Source organism: Canis lupus, chromosome 7 (genome assembly GCF_048164855.1).
Source record: "Canis lupus baileyi chromosome 7, mCanLup2.hap1, whole genome shotgun sequence".
Classification (NCBI taxonomy): Eukaryota; Metazoa; Chordata; class Mammalia; order Carnivora; family Canidae; genus Canis; species Canis lupus.
This window is the reverse complement of record NC_132844.1, coordinates 46504535-46527909: the sequence shown is the minus strand read 5'-3', so window position 1 is coordinate 46527909 and position 23375 is coordinate 46504535. Positions and strand designations below refer to the sequence as shown.

The 23375-nt window shown below is 33.1% G+C and overlaps 1 protein-coding gene across 22 annotated transcripts in view; it reads right to left on the bottom strand.

Moving 5' to 3' along the window:
- Nucleotides 1-23375, bottom strand: part of KHDRBS2 (KH RNA binding domain containing, signal transduction associated 2) — a 591382-nt gene that overhangs the window by 483097 nt on the left and 84910 nt on the right. For all 22 annotated transcript variants that reach the window (XR_012034043.1, XR_012034042.1, XR_012034041.1 and 19 more), the window contains exon 2: nucleotides 20931-21058. Coding sequence is in view for 4 of the 22 variants with exons in the window: in XM_072832480.1 (XP_072688581.1) it covers nucleotides 20931-21058 (128 nt within the window). In the remaining 18 variants the exon portion in view is untranslated. The remainder of the gene's footprint in view (nucleotides 1-20930; nucleotides 21059-23375) is intronic.

The window sequence follows — 23375 nt, the reverse complement described above, 5'->3', positions numbered from 1 at the left end:
CGCTGGTCATTGGACACTGCTTAATTTCACTTTGTTTGGTTCCATCATGGTTTTCTTCTCTTCTTTTTTCCAAAATCAAGTTAGGCTGCACCTGTGACTCTTCTAGGACACACCAAAACAAACACACACACACACACACACACACACACACACGAAAACAACCACCCTGCTATTTTTTTTTCCACCCTGCTATTAAAAGAACTTTTACAGAAGTAATATGTGAGAAGAAGGATGTGTAATAACAAAGAACTCAAATTAAACCCTAGGAATTGCCAACCTTTCTGAGAAGTTTCCATGGGGTAAAATGGAAAGTACAGTGGCTGGAGGGGATGATAAATGTAATTATTAAAGGGTTTACAGTGTCTTGCTAAAAAAGGATGTGTATGTGTGTGATAATGCTGATAACATCTTTTTCTTTACACCAAGGGTTCTTTGCTTTTCCCTGTACCTGCTGCCTGAGGAAGCCAAATAGCCAGTGACTAAATAATTCATTTCAGCACCAAAAGTCTGCATATGAAAGGATAACACAAAGCTCTTACAAATGTTATCCACTTTGGAGCTAGGAGCAAATAAACAAGGACACACATGCTCCACAGGATATACTAAAAATGTTAAAAGCTCTGAAACAAGCAAACTGGATTTATAGGTACTATTCACGGCAAATGGGTTAGCATACATTTTTATCTTAACACTTACTGAACCGACTGACTTCAAGAATTGACTTTGGAAATTAATAAAAAGTTATCTGTTACTAGATTATTTTTAAATTGATGATAGCCAATATACAAATAAAAGCAAAATTCTAGTATCCTTTTTTTAAAAAGTCCATTTTCTTACGATAGACTAAACCTCTAGTACTTACTGTTTATAATTATAAAGAACAAGGTCCATATATTATGTTATAAATAGTTAATCATAAATTAGTTAAATTAATCTAAATTAGTTAATAAATTAATCTATCAAGGCATTTATTGACTGCCCTTATAGCATGGCACTCAGCTTGGCACTAAGAACAAGGAGATAAAAAGCAACCCTTAGCTCCAAGAAGCCCATGCATCTTGGAGACAAGATACTGTACATTAACAGAAATTTAGAATGCAATGTGTTAAGTAAGCATGATGATGTAAATAAGCACAAAGTCCATCATATGAACTAAAACAAGTGAGAAAAAAAAAAGCAACACCCAGAATTCTCTCATTTGCACTCTAAGTTATTTAAAACAATACAGCAAAAACAAAAAGGGTTTGGGGTATTCACTTTTAACACCTAGAAGAATCTTAACCCATCATCTCTGCCCTTTTCCTTCCCCTTTTATATATGTAATTCGTAAACGTCTTAAATCACTTTCAGATCCTCTGAGAAGCCTTTCCTTAATCTAGAGCTTGGGATAGTGGCTATCTTGCATGCTTCCAAACACTGAGCAGTGTACCTAACAGTCCACACAATGGTCTATCCACACTACATTGTAGTGGTCTGCTTCCTCATCTATTCCCAAGCTACAGGGTCTTTTAAGGGAAAGTGAGCATTTAAAACACAAATCTTACTACAGGTGTTTGTAGTTCTACTGCTTAGCATAGCGCATGACAAGAGTAATTTACTCAACAAATATTTATTAAATACGTTAACTTACAGAGAGTATAGATGATGATTAGCTGATATAATACAAATAAAGCACTTCCTAAGAATTCAACAAACATTCAAAGCCAAGAATGATATGTTTCAGCATGCAAGAATTTGCTGAATTAGTCACAGAAAAAAAATTAAGAAAATAACCCCAGTTAAAGGTATACATGATTATATAAGGATACCTATCAAAAACCTTTTGGTCCATATAAGCCTTTGTGGTTAGACAAAGCTGTGTTCTAAACTTTTATAACTAACATGTACTAGCACTGGATGCTAAGTGATCTATCTAACCCAAATGAACTCAATTTTTCTTTTTCACATGTGAAGAGAAGTTATAGTGTCTACATCATAAATTGTTAAAAAGTATTAAATGAGATAACAAATGTGAAGCATTTAGCTCTGTGGTTGGTATGTAGTAATTCTTGAATTCATAATAATCTTCCTTTCTTCACTTTAAATCCATGCAAACCAGATCAGCATGGGGGATCGTCTCAGAAAGTCACACAGCCAAAAGGAAACACTACATTCAACCCAGCTATATTGGGCTGGTTTGTTTATTGCCATATTCCAGTCCCATTATTTGGGGGAATAAATGTCTGTTTCTTCAGTAATGGCCCTGATAATATTTTTGCTGCCACCATGTGGTTGGTGGAAGCAGATACAGGGAGCATTCTTAAGAATTTACTAAAAATTAAAAAATAAATAAATAAAAATAATCTTTTTAAACTATAGCATATTGGGAGCTTGCTTACCATAGTGTAGAAGATGTGCTGATATTCATTATCTCATTTAATTTTTAAAAATGAAAAGAAAATTGTGAGGTTGGTACAATTTGTATCCTTATGCTAGAGATGGCCATAGATCACTTACATGGAAAAGACAGTCCCTTGCACCCACCCATTGTTAGTAGTAAGTAGTACAGCAATATTTCAGATGAAAGCAGTCTCATTTCAGTGTCTGAACACCAAACCATAATGTTGCCCTTTTTTTCTAAATGGTGTTCAACAAGATTAAAAGATGAGTTATTAAAAAAAATGATCCAAATAAATATTTTTCGAAATATCCAAATAAAAAATGCTGTTTCCTCTCACTTATTTGGATACTTTACTTCAATGTAGAAGCCATTTTTCCCATAAGGACTTTGTTGGTCCTTTAGGGTCTAGGGCTGTGCCACAGAAATCTTTATAGTCCCAGAACCCAGTGAATATTTATAAGGAAGACATCAAATCAATGTGTTAATGATTTTAATTTATAGTTCTGTAAGCAACTGACAGATCTTATCTTGTTCTTACATCAGTTCAAAAGCCAAAGATAATCCTTCTTTATACTTCAAGCTTGATCTTAATTTAATCTCAATTCTCCCTGGACAATCTTCCTTTCAGCTTCACTTTGTAACTTTCATTCCCCACCCTCCCAAGAGATTTTATCTGCATCTTTTGTTACAAGGCAGCAGGGTTGAGAGAGGGAGCATACATGGACTCTGGACTCATACCATCAAGTTCTGACTTAGTCACATACTATTGACATAATCCTGAGTATTTAATTAATTTCTGTTAGCCTTGGTTTCCTCATCTCTATGTTGTATGTAAGAACTTACTGAATGGGACTTTCCCCTTATTGTACAGACAAGAGGTATTACTCTCCCTTCTTTCTAGCTCAGAAAACAAATTGGGTTCACATACTGTCACATAAAATCCATCTTTTTCTATGCTTCACAATCACAGTCCAAGAATTAATACTTTTCTCTTTAGGAATGTTCCTGAAATGCTGCTTTCTTGAAAATTAAACAACAGGTTTGATTTTAGATTTAAGATTTTCCCCTCCAGTTATGAATCTTAAGCAAGAAAAAGATTTCAGAGAATACAGAAAAAAAAATGCTCTTTAGTCTTCTCCAGGCTTGTATAATCTAAGATGAGCAATGACACACATCTTGGAGATGCAAATTAACTAGACAAATACTGAAGTAGCAGCAGCAAGATATTTAAGCTGTTGGGTGGTGAACTAAATTCACTATTAGTACAAGAAAAAGTAAGGTTATTCATGCATGTATGTGCACATGCACACATACATAGAGACATACACACACTTTCCAATATTGCAGCATAAATAAAAAATGTCAGCAGGCTATCCTAACAAAGATTCAGCACTGGTGTCAATCTCAAATAGAGATGGCATGCAACACATAGAGCAAAAGGGCTGTATCTGCAGAAAGATAGATTTTAGGCAAATATTAATCATATGGGCAAAATTCTTTTAAAAGAAGGGAAAAATAGATACAACAGAATAGTGCAGGGAATATTAAGTATGTGGTGTGGAGACAATTGCCTGGATTGAGTCTTATATACACATATGTTGATAGGTATGTAAGTAGGCAATACGCTTTTCTTCTCTATGAGTTAGTGTCTTCATCTGTGAAAAGGGAATAATAATAATACATATCACATGGGGCTTATGTGCAGCTTACCTGAGATAATACAAGTAAAAACACAGTGCCTGACACTCAATAAGAATTCATTAAATGTTCATTCTCATGCAAATTAAGACAAATGGGGTTGAGTAACTTGCTTTAGAAAAGGCATTACTTTATTTAATAATCTACTGACTCTTGAGAAAATATATAATTGACACAAAAGACTCTTGTTGTGGTATACCAACACTCACTCAATTGAGTTATTAAAAAAAAAAAAAAAACTGAAGATGTAGAATTTTTTGTAGGAGACTGTCCAAAATTTCATTAAAGATGAGGATGGAAAATCTATATTCAAATCTTGACCTGACTAAATTCCTCTTTGCAGTTCATTTATCCCTTTGCCACCTGCTTGCTCCATGGAGACTATTGGCATAAATTAGCACAGGCTGCTCTGTGGCTGTCATTCATATACACACATTACTCCTTAGGAATGACTAAGAAGTAACTTGTGCATGACAAGCAGCCTTAGGGGAACCTAGTGCAGATCTGAAATAAACAAACTAATATCTTCAGCCTGTTACAAGCTCTTTAAATTGCATATTTAGATTCCATGAACACAACAGGGTAAGGATATGGAGCCTTGGATCCACCTGATAGCATCAGCACCTGGGCTCACATGAGGCTCACTGTTGATTATGTATGTGAATGAAGGGCTTGGAGGGGAAATCCTGGATTGTGAAACATTATTTCACAGTTTATAGCTTGCTCAATGGGATAAACATTATACTTCACATTTTAAGGTCATATCTCAAGGATTAGTTTCACTCTCTTCCACTAAAATTCATTACCATAAATTATGAATGAATTGAGCATGAGGGAATAACATGCTTAGTGTTTTAAACAGGACATGCTACATAGTCAAATTCCAAATCCAAATTTGCTTGTACAATTCTAATGCTGAACAAATGATGAAGGTCCTTAATGATTGTTTATTGTAAAGTAAAATCTGGTTACTAATAAAGAAAAACAAATATGAGTACTGAGTCAAGTTTTTGGAATACATTCATATTTCATCTCAAACAGCAAAGGAGCACTTTCTCTTTGCAGTGTGCTATGATTGGTGTTAGGATAAAAAGTATAATGCATGGCCCTTGAAAAGATAAGAGGAAAAAAGAAAAGAAAGGAAAGAAAAGAAGAAAAAAGATAAGAGGTTTCAGCCTTTATATTGTTTTTTTTTTAAAAAGCACAGAATAATAGCTAAGACCAATGGTTTCCCTTTTAAAAAGAGTGCATTTAAAAATAAACGATATAACTATCTATTCTAATATTTTTTTTTTGTAAAACATGGTGATGAAAATAATAAAATATGATCAGCGCTTCCCAAGGCCATGGTTACATCTTGATGTATGGGCAAAAGGACAGAGATTTAAAAACAGCTATTGTCAGACTCACTCAACCCTCCTCAGTGCCAAATTTTTCTTCTTCACTAAACCTAATGAAGAACATTCTTTTGCTTTAAAAAAAAAATATCTGGCATACTTATACTCTGTTCTCTTGAGCCATGAATATAACTTAAGGGAGATTCTTTTGCAACCACCAGAAGTCTTCTTCACAGACTATGACTAAAGCGTTGATAATATGACTTTAAAGGTAACACTGTCAAACATTTTTCGTAGACATCCTACTTATTCATTCCACATCCGCCTACCCTGAAGTCACAAAACAGATCTTTTATAAGGAGTCTGGGGTGCTAAAATAAATGCTGGGTATTTGCTTTATTTTTTCACTAGCAGAAGCTCTTTTATCACTGGATAAATCATCTTTGTACTAAAATGACCACAATACTTCCCAGACAAGACAAAATGGGGGAAGTCAACCGGAGTACTGATGGAGTATAATGAGAGGATGCATTAGAGAAGGCTCTGGCATGAACAAGTACTAGTTCAGAAAAGGTAGGCCTAGAGATAGAGCAAGTAATGCGTGGGCTCCTGGGACACACCACTCAGGTGTCACTGGGTTTCTGTGTTCTCTCTTGATATCTCCCTCTTCCATTTCTAGTTTTTTCTGCCTTATTTCATCTGTTGCATGACTTTATAACCAAGATTTGAATAGAAGAAAAAGAGAATGAAAAGCCCTGAAATTACTGCACTGTTTAGTGACTTTATAGGACTTCTAGCCAGATGCTTCAAGAATATAAGAAATTTTAATAAAGAGATAGCAAACAATATAAACTCTGTTTTTAAGCTATATATGTAAGAAAGAAGCAGGTTTCCAACTTATATGCTCTCCCAATCTCTGCTAATATCTCTTTGTGGAAGGATTCATTTCTTAGCATTCTCTCAGTTTTTTTCTATCGATCTTAAGAAGTGGAGATAAGGTATTCCCAAGTGGCTCAGTTGGTTAAGTGCCTGACTCTTGATTTTGGCTCAGGTCATGATTTCATGATTGTGAGATCAAGCCCCATGTCAAACTCCACACTGGGCATGGAACTTGCTTAAGATTCTCTCTCTCCCTCTCCTTTGTCTGTCTCCTCTCCATCTCTTAAAAAAAAGTGGAGGAAAAAAATTAAGGGTTCATAAATAAAGTGGTAAAAAAAGAGTGTAAAAAAAAGATTAATAAGAGAATCACAATTGATGCTGAGGAGAAGAATGTCAACTGAAGGGTCACTGTTTTAAAAATACAAACCACATGCCTTTATTTCATTTAGATTTTGGTTACACAATCACACAAAGCTTTGAATTTTGAGGAGCAGTCATACCACAAATATACCAAAAGATAAAAGCAATTGATGATGGGATTCCAGGGAGAGTGAAACCATTCAAATCATGTAAGAAGTATCATGAAGATTGGAATTAGACAATGGAAAAACACTGAAGGGACTCATGTAAAAATACTTACTCAACATCTTTTATGAAGAATACGCCAGAAAGATGAAGACTGAATTCTGCAAAATGTTTCAGAAGGCTACTGCAAAAATGCATGTAAAGAATGATGGTAGCCTAGAAGATGAGGGGTAGCAATGAGGCTAGAGAAATATGAATGGATTTGAACTGTGCTTAGAAGGTAAGAATGTACAGGCTTTGGTGATTATAAAGTCAAATTAAGAGTCAAATATCATACCCAAATTTCTCTCTTTGCAACAAAGAGGATGATGTCCCATTCACTAAAATAGGAGCAAAAGAGTAAGACCAGATTCTATTGAAAAGAGAAGTAATCTAGTTTCGATCTTGCTGAGTCTAAGTGGCCGTGGGGACTTCAGGTGAGGATGTCAACTCAGTTACTGAATAAACCTGGAAATCAAGAAAATATATCAGCTGAAGATCTGGATTTTAAAGTCATTAGCAAATACATTGCTCTGAAGATCATGGCAGGAGATCGAATTGCCAGGGATTAGTATAGAGCAAACTTCAGGGACCTGGGCGGAGACCACAGTACATGTTATCTTCTGCCTCCTATGCAGACTTTAAGGACTCTTGGTTTGGCTCTCCTCTCAACAATGCCCAGAGTAGCAAAATGCACATGCATTTATTTTATTCAACTTTATTGCTAAGCTATTATTTTTTTCTTTAATGTAAAAATACTATTCATATAATCTAAAACAATTTTCCTCTCATATGGTTGTTTTTAGAGTGCACAGAATAAGCTATTCCCAGATCTGTCTTCCACAGTTTACAAAAATATAAGAGTTCACATAAGTCATTTGCAAGAAGAATAGAAATGGGGGAAAGTGATAGTTTCTGCATAATCTTTCCATTTTTGTGAAAATTGGAGTGTTCTATCCCACTGGTGTGTCTTGGGGGAAAAATCCCATCATAATTTCAGAGTACATAATGGCCTCACTCCTTTTCTCACACGTGTGAAACACAGTTGCAGCAATTTCTCTGTCTAGTTAGACAACATATTGTCTGGCAGCAGAATTGTGTATGTTAATTTAATGCATTTCCCCATACATTTCCCAGGGTGTAGTCAGAAACAATTCTATCCATACCAGAAAAATAAAAGGTTCTTAGGAATGCCATCGATCCAATTATATCTGATAGCTTAGGTAGAGAATTATTGTGTAAAGAAGCTGTTAATAATTTCAAACCATCTGTGATCAAACCTAAAAACGATAAACATGTGAAAAATATTTCCCAAATTCCACTAAGTTATGTGTTTTTTTGTGTGTGTCTTGTACCATATATTTTTTATCAACCAAGAAGTTACATTTTAATAGTCAATTTCATAGAGAATTTTTGAAGACTATATTAAGTCTTACAATAAAACATTTAGATTCAGTAGATTTAGATTGAATTAAAGCAAGATGGAATAATGGATACATGATCAAATGTAGATAATAAAGTCAATTGCAGGGTTAGTATAAAATTATATAATCAAAAATTATTTGAAGACCTTGAAATTAGATCCCAGCAGATAACTGAAACTATAAAATGTGTTCATAAACTTGAGTTTTCCCTTAATTTAATAAAAATTCAGATGGGCATTGACCACTTCAGAAATTAAATTTGCCTTGTTACAAGTTTGCCTTAAAATATAAATTCTACTTTGAATCTAACATTAGTATTCTATTTGAATTGTAATAAATAAGAGTGCTGAGAGGGAAATACTCTCCTCAGCATTTTGTTAGATTCTATCACTGAAATCATAAAACAAAAAATGTGTGTCATTAGATTTTTCTGGCAAAGGAAAGTTACTCCTTTAACTCTCCTTTCTGGAAAGGAGAGTTACTCCTTTAAAAAAAGTTAATTTTGTAGCTTTTTATGACACCATAAAATTAATAATTTTTCTATTAGGTTAAATACAATGCCTTACTCTAAAAGAAGAAAATAAAAATGATGTAAGCTAAGTCCATGAGTTATGATTTCTAATTTTAAATTACACGGGCTATCATATAAATTGAAGCAAAATTACTATTGGCACAAGTGATAATGAAGAATTCTGTGAAACTTCGATATGTGTTAGGTAGTTCCAGAACTACCTAACAAATATCCTACTAAATGAAACACAGAACATTTCACTCTCCCTTAGTTAGTACACATCATTAAAAATAAACTAGTAGCAGAATCAACTTCTACCTTTAAGAGATGTGTCTTCAGATGGGAACATAGGAAGTAAACAAAATATATGCTGTCAGAGTATGTACTTATGTTTTAACACAAACTGGTATACAATGATAAGTCATAGATTTAACCTGCAAAAATTCAGTATTGCAACATGGTTTATATAAACTTCATTTCATAATTTAATATTATATGCTGAACAATCATTTTTAATGGATGAATGTTAATTTATGACAGTTCACAAATTTATATCTCAAATTCCAAACATTTGAACAAGAAGATGGAGACCATATGTGAGCAACGCTTTAGAGTTCTATTTAAATGAGTAGAATTAAATTTAGTTTGTAAAAAACATTCAAGATAACATTTATGTATAATTTTTCTTCTCTTCTTCAATCTTAATTATTAAATGTTTACGTGACTTTAAACAGTTTAATTATCTGTGCCTTAATTTCTCTCTCTATATAGTACATACTCCACGGAGATATTCAGTGGATTAAATCAGGTAATAGATAAAATTGCTTGGTATATAGTAGTCAACAAATACAAATTTTATTACCCCCAATTTAATCGTTATCCCTTTCATTCACTTTATTCCTATTTTTATTAATGTCTTAATGTCTCTGTTTCAGGAATGGTATTACAGGATTCTTAGGGAAATAATTCTAAGTATCAGTTTTATCAAACGTACACGGAGCCTGTCACAGAGTAGGTGGTTCCCCACCAAAGACTGTTATTAAGTGGGGAAAAAAGAGAAAAAAATTAAATTTACTTAGTAATGATATTTGTGCAAGCTTACACCAGGCACTGATACAAGCCAAGTACATAATATACTCCCCTGCATCCTGGATGAAACTTCATGGCATATCATTATACTCATATTGTAGCTGAAAAACAGTGAGGGTGAAGGTGTTTATGGAAATTTCCACTGTCATAGTTGAATGAAGGTGGAGCTGTGACTCACAACTTAGGTCTATCTGGTCCAAAATTCTATTATTTTCCCAGTACTGTCTCTTCACAGCTCTCTTTAGCCTCTCAAAAACTCTACATCTTAATATATTCTTACAGATTTCTTTCCAGAAACAAAGAGGCCAGACCTAAAAATTACCAGGTTGCAAAAATCTCCATATAAAGTTTCTCTATTAAGAGGACTTGACAGTAAAATAAACATTCCCCTGATCTTACCTCTCTGCTCTTCTCAACCCTACATCCCAAATAATACCCTCTTCTCTCCTTCTCTTATCTATGTTTTTTCAAATAATGCCTATTTTTCCTGATCTTTGCCTCCTTTTCATGCCTTAGTCTCTTACATGTAAAGGAAACTGTTAAAGACAATCTGACTTCAAGTTTTTATTTAATTTAATGCAATCCCAAAGCTTCAGGATCCATCCCAGTACAAAGCCATATTGGGACAATTGTTTAAATCTACTACAGGGGGACACCTGGGTGGCTCAGCAGTTGAGTGTCTGCCTTCTGTCCAGGGTGTGATCCCAGGGTCCGGGGATCAAGTCCCACATTAGGCTACCTCAAGGAGCCTGGTTCTCTCTCTGTGTGTCTCTCATGAATAAATAAATAAAATCTTAAGAAATAAAAAAATAAATCTACTACAGGATATCCTGAGACCCACGAAAACATCTTTTATATTTTCACAATGACTGCCATATAGATCCAATAAATATCTCCTGAATGAACAAATGAAGTGGAATTAATATTCAGAATTATCATGTGAAAGCTTCATAGGCTCTTTTGTAAAAGGTCAAATGATGTTCAATATACTGTACTTAATAAAAATGGATAATTAAATAATAAAACTGAAACATGATATTCAGAAATGACTTGAAAGTAATTTCTGAGTTAACCTTTAACTTCATTTTAATTAGAAAATTTGGTTAAGTAAAGTAACCGATTATCAAGGCATTAGTATTGAGTAAAATTTTCACTGCTATTGCTTTCTTCTTGTACTTGGGTTCTCTCTGACAAGATTAGAGCAGCACTGGGGCTTCCTTCAATGAAGACAGAGATACTGGAGTCTCTTTGAGAGAAACTGTGATTTCATTCCTATAAGTATGACAAGTTCCCTGAAAATTTTGTAAGAATAGGCAAGAGGTGAGAATAGGGAGATCTTTGTTCTGGGTCTGTTATAGTTCCTCCAGAGAATGTCTCAGAAAAGAGGCTATGCAGTTATTCTATATTCATTCAGCAATTATTTATAGACCACCTAATCTTGTGCTAGGCACTGTTGTACGTGATAGGGATGTGTGATTGATCGAGAAAAGACAAGGAGACTTGCCATTTTTCAGTTTACATACTAATGTGGAGAAATCATAAAAATAACAAATAAGTAAGAAGTCCGTTAGAAGGTGATACCCGCTATGGAAAAAAGAAAAATGAGAGAAGGTTAAAGGAATTGTGAGTACTTACATAGGGATAGATGAAGGTTCTCGTAGAAGCAGAGAGGTTGAGGTCATGAGAGTAATCCAGGTAAGAGAAGATGATGACTTAGGCCAGGGTCGTAACAGTGGAAGTGGTGATAGCTATCTGATTCTTGATGTATTTGAAAGATAAGACTACTCGATTTGCCCGGCAGATTGGATAGGATGTGTGGGAGAAAGGAGTCAAGGAGGAGTCCCCAGTTTCTGACCCGACCAAATAAAAGGATAGTACTGCCAACCAGTGAAACAGACACGTGGGGTGAGAAGACTGTTGGTTGAATATGAGATGTCCAGACATCCACATACTGTCAAGAAGGTGGCTCCATCTCTAAGTCTTGGAAAGAGGTCTTGAATAGATCATGAATTTATAGACAGGTAAAGCCATGTCACAGGTGAGATGACCAAGGGGGTGTGAATGTACACATATAAGAACATCATGGCTAATCCCTGGGGAACTCCAACATTAAGTTGTGGCAGAGGAGAAACCAGCAGAGGGGGGTGAGAAATGGAACTAGTTTTGTCGCAAGACATAAAAATAAATCTGATGTCCAGAAGCCAAACGAAGACAACTTATCAAGATACTTCAATTAAGAGCATGATTCAAGTGTTTTAAATGAGTTTTTTTGTGATGCAGAAGCCAGAACCAGGACAAATGACAACTTACAAGGATAAAAATTGTATTTCAATGAAGAAAAAAAATTTGAATAGCAACATCTATTCATTATCAGATCCAGCTGTTTTATAATAATCTGAACTTTCTTTTTAATCTCTAGACGTATTCACAGACAGCCTGATGAGTATCACAGATATTCTAGAAATGATTCCTAATTGGGTAGAAGATTAGACCATACGACCTATGAGATACACTCCAACTAATGAGTCTATTATTTCTGCCTCACTTCACACCAGAGGAGAAATACATCTGTTTTTCCATCTGTGGGCCTTTGCAAACTAAGCAGTCTGTGTCCAGAGTTATCTCAACGCCTCTTCATATAAAAGAAAGTGAATCGTAATAATGGTTTAATGCAAAGAAGAGAGGATTCGGTACAAACACACCTGAATTTCAATGTTAACACTATCACTAATACATTGTGTGGCTTTAGGAGAGCTTCTTAAATATTTTTAAACCTTAGTCTCTTCTTCAGAACTCTTACAGCATTCCTGAAGGAATAAAATAGTTCACTGTACTTTGCTTAGTGTTTGATATGCACTAGGTTCTCAAAAAAAACCTTAATTCTGTAAGTGGGAGGTCCCAGATTTAAGGACTATTTTCATGTTATAAAGTTAGCTATTTCTAAACTTGAGTTCTAGAATATATTCCTCATTTAAGCAGCATACTTACTGATAAACTAGAAAAAGAAGTTTTTCTAGTATGAGTTTTTCATTAGGACAAAATTTTTATTTGGTTTTGAAGATCATAATAAATTTTGCGGAGCCATGTTTGGAGTCAAATTTTCTACTGTATGTTTTAAGACATCATTTGCTTACATTATAATTAATTGAAACATAGTCTAATGAAGTATAGACAAGAAGCTGTGAAATTAGAGCAGCTAGAATGAATAGAATATGAATCCTGATTGGTCATTTTCTAGTAATGAGGTTTTGGCAAATAAATTCCTCTGAGACTCCATGTCCTTGTCTATAATGAATGGAGAGAATGAATTATTGGAATTTTTACGACAATGAAATGAGTTAATATATGTAAAAACTAAAGTGTCTGATTTACAAAAAAATTCAATAATCCTTAGTTTTTAATATTTGGTCCTCTGGTCTAGGAAAAAAATCTAAACAGAACTGTTTCTATTTTAATGTTTTCATTAGCCCAAACTATTTTAAAAATATCTTTATTCAGAAAATAACATATTAATAACATATTAATAATTACTAATTCAAACAGCACAAAGAGCCTACAATAAAAAAGGGCCTCCTTCCTTTTACTTACAATCTATCATCATATATAAAAATGTAGATATATTCCTTTTATACTCAAGAGAAACAATCATCTTTTATACTTTGACTTAATAGTAAATATATTTGCAAATATATAATTCTTAAATAAATTGCTAGATATCCAACTGCTTCTGAAAGTCTGCCTTTGTGATTTTCATTGATTTTACAAAATTGTTTCCCCAAATGGCTGAATCTCAATGGTCTGAGCAACAGGTTATGGAGTGTTTTTGTTTTTTGTTTTTTGTTTTCCTGTACCCTAACATCATTTTCGGTTATAATCAAACTTTCTTGTCAGTCTGATAGAAAATAGAAGCATTTCAAAGTCATCTTGACTTGACTTTTCCAATAAGTAATGTTCAAGATACTTTTCTATTTGCTTTAAACAGTACATGTGTGGTATTTATTGGCATCATCAACTTCTTGTACAATTAGAAGAATTGAGTCCCTACATATGAAGAAAATAAATTTTCTGTCACGTGTTTCAATATTTCTCAAATAGTCATACCAGTTTGGTATTTTAATTGTGACTTTTAATTTTGGTAATCATCATTACCATTTTTGCTTGTACAGAAGTTTTAGGTCATGAAATATTTTAATTGTTTACCTACAGCTTTAGTATTTTTCCATCTTTCTTAGGAATGCTTTCCCTCAGGATGCCTGGGTGGCTCAGCAGTTGAGCACATCTGCCTTCAGCTCAGGGTGTGATCCTGGAGTCCCGGGATCGAGTTCCTTATTGGGCTCCCTGTGGAGCCTGCTTCTCCCTCTATGTCTCTGCCTTTCTCTGTGTGTCTCATGAATAAATAAATAAAATCTTAAAAAAAAAAAAAAAAGGAATGCTTTCCCTCCATTAAATTTCCCATAATATTTTCTACTGGTTTTGTTTTGTTTTTGCATTTAATCTTAGAGCAGTTAAGATGTATGTTGGTGTAAAAGATGAGTTAGGGATTTAATCTTTCTTTTCTTTTGCCCCTAAAGACTTCAATAGTTATTTTTCCAATATTTATTGAATAAAGGATCTCTTCATTCCGATTATAAATATATACTTATTATACAATATATGTTCATGTTTATTTCATGAGGAATGAGAAATCTATTTTATCAAATGACTGTTTGATCCTGTTCTAAAATTCAGTAAATTTTAAAAGTATGTAGACTCAACCAGTCTTACATCCCTGAAATTAAAAGACATTTGGGTGTAATTTATTCTGCTTGTAATGTGCCATTAATACATTTGCTCGTAGTTTTTAACATTACTTTTTATTGCAATAAATATATATAACATAAAATTTACTATTCTAACTACTTTTAAATGTGCAATTCGGGGGCATTAATTACATTCACAATGTTGTGCAACTATCACATCTACTTCCAGAACTTTTTCATCATCCCAAAGACAAATTTTGTATCCATTAAACAGTAACTCCCCATTTTTCCCCTCTCCTTTCCCTCTGGTAACCCCTATTCCATTTTCCAGGTCTAAGAATTTGGTAGTTTCTAAGTACCTCAAATAAGTGGAATCATACAATGTTTGCCCTTTTGTATCGGGTTTATTTCACTTCGCACATTTTCAATGTTTATCCATGTTATAACAGGTATCTAAATATTGTTCTTTAAGGTTTAATAATATTCTGTTGTACACACACACACATACGTGTGTGCATACACACAGACACAAACCACATTTTGCTTATTCATTTATCTGTTGAGGATATTTGCATTGATCCTTGGCTATCATGAACAATGATGCTATGAACACTGGCACATAATATTTGATACTATTTTAAAGTTCTTGCATTGACATTCCTAATGGAATTCCTATAATGTTTTATTTTTTGTGATATCCTTGTGAAATCCATATATTTTTAAGGAAATTAATTATAAAATGGTAGAAATCTAAATGTGTTACATAAATTTAACAATCACTTAAATTTGAGAAGGCAAACAAAAATCACAATTTTTCTACGTGGATCCAAATCTCTTTCAAAAAGTTGCTATAGTCAGGTTCTAACTTAGTACTATAAGTAACTGTAATCCTTTATCTGGATGTTTGGTGGAGGGGCATGCATTAATTTTTACTTCCTGTATCCTTTCCAGAGAAAGTTTGTTTTCTGCTAATATCAATATATACAGTATTTAAATTTATATCAAATTCACTTGCTTCCATATGTGAAAAAGTCCTTCAAGGTCCATAATAATACTGGAATCCATTAGACAGCTAACGTAGTTCCTCTTGATTGTTTTAATGATCTTTCTTCTCTAGTCTTTTAAAGATCTACTATATAAGAAACCACTTCTACTACAATGACAAATAACAAGAGTCATCTGTGTTCCATGGGTACAGACAAACTCACTAAAGGCTCACTGAATTAAATAAATAAATTAACAAATGAGTGAATGAAAAATGGTAAGATTATAGAAAGGGATGTGAGGTGGAAACTCTTTTTACTCTCAAGGAATCCTTGAGTTAAGGATATAGGTTTGGACACATTTTAAAAGGCACTTTAATGATCCTTTTGAAGTAGTTTTCAGTTTTCCAGTTGAGGGCAAATGTGAAATAATCTGGCAGAAAGGAAACAACGGATTAAAACAGACTGAAGATTCTCTAGGAGATCTATACATAGAAAGGAGAGATTATTTTAAAAAGTATGAGGAAGTATTTTGTGAGGTTGTGCTGAGTCCATAGAAAAGGATGTGGAGAGAAGAACATAATTCAGGATTAGGAACACATAGGTCAATAAAACATAAAGACAAAAAAGATTTAAATATGGAATAAGAATTAGTTAAAAGAAAAAAAAGAATTAGTTAAAAGAAGGGGTTATGGAAAAGACAAGGACTAGACATATCACTGCAAATTTCTAACACAGAGACAAAAGAATTTTAAGCACCAAATGGAAAATAATATTGAAGTACATAGGATGAGAATTAGTTAAAAGAAAGGGTTATTGGAAAAGACAAGGACTAGACATATCACCACAAATTTCTAGAAAACATAGTTATTTCAAGTGCCATTCTCCTGGAGAGAATGCAGTCCAGAGAATTTTGGAATGTTTTTCTTTCTCATAGGAAATGTGAATCTGAGTGTCATGTTATTTTCCAATTGAGATTTACATTCACAGGTGAGAGACTAGGAAACTGATATGAATGAAATTGAAATCACAAAGCCCGATAAAATCCTCTCTTCCATTACCTTTAGAAAAGTAAAAAGCAACGCTATGCAATAACCTCTGTCTGGTAAAGATAAAACAGGTTTAAGATGTAAGCTACTGAGTGGTTTTTGGAAAACCACATTGCTTAGAAAAATAGAGAGGTGTTTCCAAGATTATAGGTGATGATATTGGCTTTGAAATACAAAGTTACCACAGTTAGAAATCCTGGGTCTCTAAGAACTATTTTAAGTGGTCTGATAAATACTTAAGTTAGAAAAAAATAACACTCATCAAGAATTTTGATTTGGGTTTTCATCTTTTGGAGTATAGAGAAAGAAACCAACTCTATGAGAAGACATGACAGGTTTCAGAGACTGGTTCCAGTCAGGCACAAAGGCAGCTCCTCTCTCTGGGACTGAGCAGAGTAACTGAAATATAGGGCAAGTGTGGTGCTTATGAACATATTTTGGAACTTTAATTTTCTGCATTAATCTACATAAGGAATTGATTTGAGAAGCAGCACTGGGGAACGTAGCTGTGTTTGATCTTAAAAGGGGCCAAATTTGGGGCCGATATACACTCCTGGCGATCTACTGCTTTAAAAAGTTGGCAGTAACTCAAATCCAGAAATAAAAAGTGGGCCTCCAGGCAAAATTAATTGAAGGAAAGGCCTGATGCACTTCAGAGGATTCTGAAGCCAACATCAAAAGACACTTTTAAAAGGCATTGAGAGGTTGGATTGCCCAGGTGACCAAATAGGTATAGTTGCAAGCAAGGAGCAGATCTCCCTCAAGTGGGTGGAAGTGGCACCTCATGGCCCTCTCAATTTGCCCATGCTTGTGTTAGACTGTCCTTTTGCATGTCTAAAAACAGAATAAAACTTTAGCCATTTAAATGTACCTTTGTTTCTTAGGTCCCTATGAGACACTTGTTTGTTGAGGACCAAGAAATTATGGCATTTTTCTTTCTTCCAAGGATGAATATTGTTAATATTATTAATACCAACTTTATGCCCTAAGCTATGGTTCTGTTCTTTCGTTGGATATGTGATAGTTTTGCATGCCAACACTAAATCATAATGTAATCTTTGAAGACATTTTCAACAGCAAAGAACCTCAATTCACATTTCCAACGCAATTAACAACTGGATACAAAGGCATGGCCAAGTTTACAGACAACAGTAACAAGGTATGACCATCACTTGTCCGATGGAGACTGTAAAATAATTCTGATTATAATATGCATACCAGTTGGAGATGTTAAGATTTAAAAAAAAGTAAATGTATATTAGACTATGAAATATATTTTGTATGGATTTAGGGAGAAAGAGTTCACGTTAAGGACAGTGAGTTTTCTGCATGAATCTCACTAGGATCTTCTACATGAACCTCTTAGGATTATAGAAAAACATACTGCCACATGTTGCCTCCTTGGAGACTTGACTATCAAGAAATAATTGCACTGATTCTGAAACATCTGTAAATGCAAACAATAGATGTGCATAGTCTATTTCTTGACTAATCTTGTTGCAAATAAAAATATTAAAAACAAATAAGAAAAGCTGTTCATTATAATTTGATGACATATTTCCCCCCAAATCTAGTGATTAAACATAAAGCACTAGAGTTAGATAAATCATTCTTAATGTGTTTGAACAGCATTTTTACATTTTGTATAATTCAAAATCTTAAACTTATTTCAATTCCTTGTATTATTCAATTAAGTCAGCAAATTAACTTGATATTGGAGACTAACTGAAATCAAATCTATCTAAAAAGGTCATGTAGTAAAGTCAAGATAAGGTCATTTCCTCAAGAAGTCCCATAGTTATTTACTGCCTTTTGTTGGAAAGGACTGTGTCATTGCCTCACTAATTACCAGATCAAACAGACAGCAGGCATCAAGGGGAGAGGCAGCTCTGAGAGAAGTTGTGAAAAGTAGGTCTTTCTCCAATGTACCCCCTGACGGATAAACCACTTTTTATTATAAAAGATTAAACTTTAAGTCCATAAATACTGTTATTCTCTGCCCATCAGTTCATAGTATCACACCACACCACATATTTTACAGCTCCCAAATGTACATCCAATATGGCTCAAGTGTAGTGACTGTAATCTTAACCCACTGATATTTTTGTGAGAGGTAGGCAATAATCACTTAGTAGGAGAGAGTCACCACTTTTGAAATAAAATATGGTTTTCAGAAAGTTGGTTTTAATTTGTTATACTATAAAAGCAAACAAAAACAAATGTAGGTCAACTTGATAGATGAATTTGTTCTGTTTTGTTCTCAGTACCTTTTTCTGTAAAAGGGCTCTAAGACTTCTTTTATTGTGATGTATGAAATGCACATCCTTTTAAAAATGATTTAAAGTGATCTAGCATTCTACTCGTCAATTAAGAATGGCAAATTTTCTAAGGCATAAATTGTTATTTGATAATATTCCATAAAAGCACTAATCATTAGGAGCTCTCATTCCTCACATTCTTCCATATTGTACATAAATAAGTAATAAAAAAATGTGAACATTATCAGTCAAGTTATAAACGTAATGGCTCCCAAAAAGTGAAGAATCTAAAATAACAGCAACTTCTCTAAATATTTCTATCTGCAACAAAGATATGACTTTGAGTAATTCATAATTTCCCAGTTACCTCATTTGGTAAATAAAAGCTTTATATATTCTGTGATTTAGATAATTAGTCTCAGCATAAACATTCTGCGATTCGAAAAATTCTGGGAGGTACAATAATTGCTAGTAAGATATGGTCTGTTTCAATACAAATAGGTAGTTTTGTTATTTGATCATCTTCCCATAAATTATGAAATTAAATCTCACACAAACATGAGACACTATACAGTATTATTGTTTCGATATTCATCATCATGCATCAAATACAGACTACTGCAATATTCAGTATAAAAACACTCATGCTGTCACTTCAAGAGCCACCACGACCTGAAATGCCTTTCACACTTTACCAATCTGATTTGGTCAGAGATACAGGTCTGTACTTTATTAAGAAGGAGATACTGAGTCTGTCACTGGCTTTCCATATCCAGAGAATAGACAAGTGTTATTCTGAGAAATGGTATCTAGTTATGTAATATTTAAATACATTATTTAGAGAGAGAATCTTGTACTTCATAGTGGATTAACCAAATCTTTTTAAAAAGACGTTTTTCTTAATATCCACATTTCTACCACATTTTATTACCAAGTAAACATTTTCATGTACATTTTCTCTGCCTAATTTAATATTCATAAAAACATGATTATGAAATAAATCTTAAAAAAATTAATTGTAAAATATACATCGATTGAATGGACTTTTCTTGTAATAGAGGCAATCTAGCTAAAAAAAAAAAAAATCCCACAAAACCCAAAAAACCTGCATGCCCAAAAACCTCATCTGAAAGCTAAATTTTATGGTTTGGTGGGCTGCAACAATTTATTCCTATTTGAAATAATTATAAACACAACATCCCACTTAATTATATTTACTAAAATTTATCATATTAGAAGACAATTGATAGACTACAGCATTTATTTCTGTAGTCTTCATTATTAGGATAATTGCATGGTCCTTGTTTCAGATTCACTCTTCAGAAAGTAAATTACCAGATTGAAACTGAGTTTCCATTGTAAGCATACTTAATTTACTAAAAAAAGAGAAAGAAACTCCTTTTACCCATCGGAATTTATAAATATAAGTGATGAAACCATGATGTGGAATGCCTTATCTTATACTCATGATTCTGGTAATACAAATCTTGTATGATAAAATGTCTAGTGAGAAAGTACTCTCAAGAGAACAGTATTGTAATTATCTTAATAAATTAACCCTGACTACAGAAGACTAGAGGTTCTAATCTAAGGGTCTAATAAAGACTAGATTACTTTCCTGGATATAATAATTTCCTGTGGACTAGATAATGCTATATATTTAGTACCATTAATCCACTCTTTTTTATAATTGGAAAATATAGTAACATGAACCAAAACAAGATCAAGTGACTATGTATATTTGGACAAATTGTTGAACTATTTACATATTAAATAAGTAATTAAAATATCTAATTATGCTTCCCATATTCACAGAATAAAAGTGCTATGGTCTTTAGTTGAAAATTTTTCTTATGGTTGTACTTTCAAAGACTTCTCTTTCCTCCATCAATATCATATATTTGTGTATACTAATACAATGAAGTTTTAAATATTCATTTCATAAAAGACAATGAATAAAACATCAAGTTTTTTTATTTTTTTCTTAATTCTATGAAAACAGAGCATATATTGCAATACCTTTGGATATTGCTTGACAGGAATCAATACTCTTTCTGAGAGCTTTATGTTTTTGTTGCTGATGACATCAAGATATTTCTTTTCTTCATCTTCCTTTTTTCCATCAGAACCTTGAAATTTTTCAATTTCTGAAAAAAATCACAAGGAAAAAAACAGTAAGCAAAATGAAAAGTCGTCATAAATATGATTGTTCTTATTACTCTCCTTCTTAAAAAAGATTTTGAAGAACCTTAATAGAACTGAAGCAACACCTGTTAACAGTTACATGCATGCTGCTACCATATGTTAAGATGAACTGTCAGCTAAAACTAAAAGTTACCATTGAAGATGTGACTGACTTCCGTGAGACAAATGATGGATTTAATTTTTAGCAACTTCAAATAAAACACAGGAAGAATATGCCCTTTAAAGATTTAAAATATCTAAGCGAAACTAACTTTCCTAGGCACAATAAATAGAACAAACTAAGTTGTAAGGTTATATGTTTCATAGTTACTGAGAATTATTCCTACAAAAAATAATTGAAAATAGTAATCATCTGTTACCAAATAGGATAGTAAAGATAAACAGCATGTTATTTTACATTCCAACAAACTTAAAGGGAATTAAAAAGAGAGTCACAGCGATGTCTTTTAAAGGATTAAATCTGTGAATGCTATCATTCATATTCATCATTATGAAACTGTCCATATATTTAAAAAGAATCACTAATTTTGTCTTATGAGACTATTCCCAAAATGGGTATTTTTGAGCAAATGTACACTACCTATTCTTTCTTTTTAAAATTAGTTTATTCCACAAAATTCTTAAACCTCTACTATGGGTACCACAGATAAAACAGAAAACAAGAAAATGTCTCTGCTTTTATGGAATCTATATTCTGATGGGGAAAATGAGCAATTAGAAAATGAATATATATGTACATGCATACTTATGTGTGGGGGTAAAGAATGATAAAGCTATTAAGACAGGGTGGGCTTTTTTTCTTAGTTTTGTTAGAATTAGAACAAAAACATTTATTTCTGTAATTTTGGAGTAAAAGGAAAGGTGATGATACCCATTAAGCATGTAAATTCCCAATTCATATTAATTTACATTGCATTTTGAAACAATTATTTTTTTAAAGATCTGACTACCTCTGGAGGTGAAAGGAATACTGTATTACATCTAACAGCTTTGTTCTTTGTTATTTTATTTGTAATTAGCATCTTTTCCGAAATGATTTCACACGCCTTACATAAAATTCCTGTAACATTCTGGATGGTAATCTTTTAGCATACTGTTAATTTGGCTCATGTGGAATTATTAAAAAATCTTTTTGAAGTAAGATCACATTGCTTACATAAATAATGGTGGAATGAATGCTATAATGCATAGTTTGCACGAAGTCATTTACAATCACTTTTTCCCGGTATATGCTGTAATTTCCCTAATGACAATTATCTTAAAATAAACTATGCTGCTTGAAGAGAAGTTATATATAATATGTCTATAATTGCTACTCAGAACGATGGCATCAGATTCTTACTTTTCCACTCTAGATTAACAAGCCACTTTAACTGACTCTTTTTCAACCAAAAAGCACTCTCTATTCAGGCTTTTCAACCCCTTACGTAATTATTACATACAGAACTCTGACAACTGCAAAGAAAGGATATTCATTATATCTTCTGATACTGACAGTGAACTTTTGATCGCTACCCTTTGGGTACATGCACCTATCTAATACCATACTTCCTAGTTTGCTGAGGCAATTGTAATGTGGGACACACTGAAGGAACCAACTCAATCCCCAGTCTATTAAATGTACGGTTTCTCTCTTGTAACTCTGTCATAAAATAAATTGAATTTGTCTGACATTATTTATTCTCTACAAGACTACTACTACCTTTGGCATTTTTAGACATTTGTAATTTGATCAATCAATGATTAATTCCAATAAATTTTCCATCAAGAAATGGAACTGAATAAAATATCATTTCCACTGCTGCTTTTTCTGCTTGTTCCTACACTTTCCTTTTAAAAATGTTGATATATCTTTTGCCCTTTTGATACTTTCAGGGAGTTATCTAGTCTTTCCTGACATATCTACATGACCAATAGCTCAGTAATTGCATTTGTCAACTGCATAGTCACAAAATCGTATAAGCCAGATTTGCCTGATTTTCAACCTAGAGAAAACAATGTATATAATACCTTCCCTTTTTAAATTTTAGTTTAAAATAATTCTTTATTTCATAACTAAGGCACATTCCTTGTGGGACATCTATACAATACAGGTATCCATAAAAACTTAAAGGCACACACTGTCATCGAACAATAACAGTTTTGTTGCATAGAGAGCTGAGTAATGTTTTATACTTGTTTATATGGTCTCTCTTTAAATTTGGCTTCCATATTATTGAGAAAACATACTCAATATCGTAGGGCAGGCTTATGTTAAAT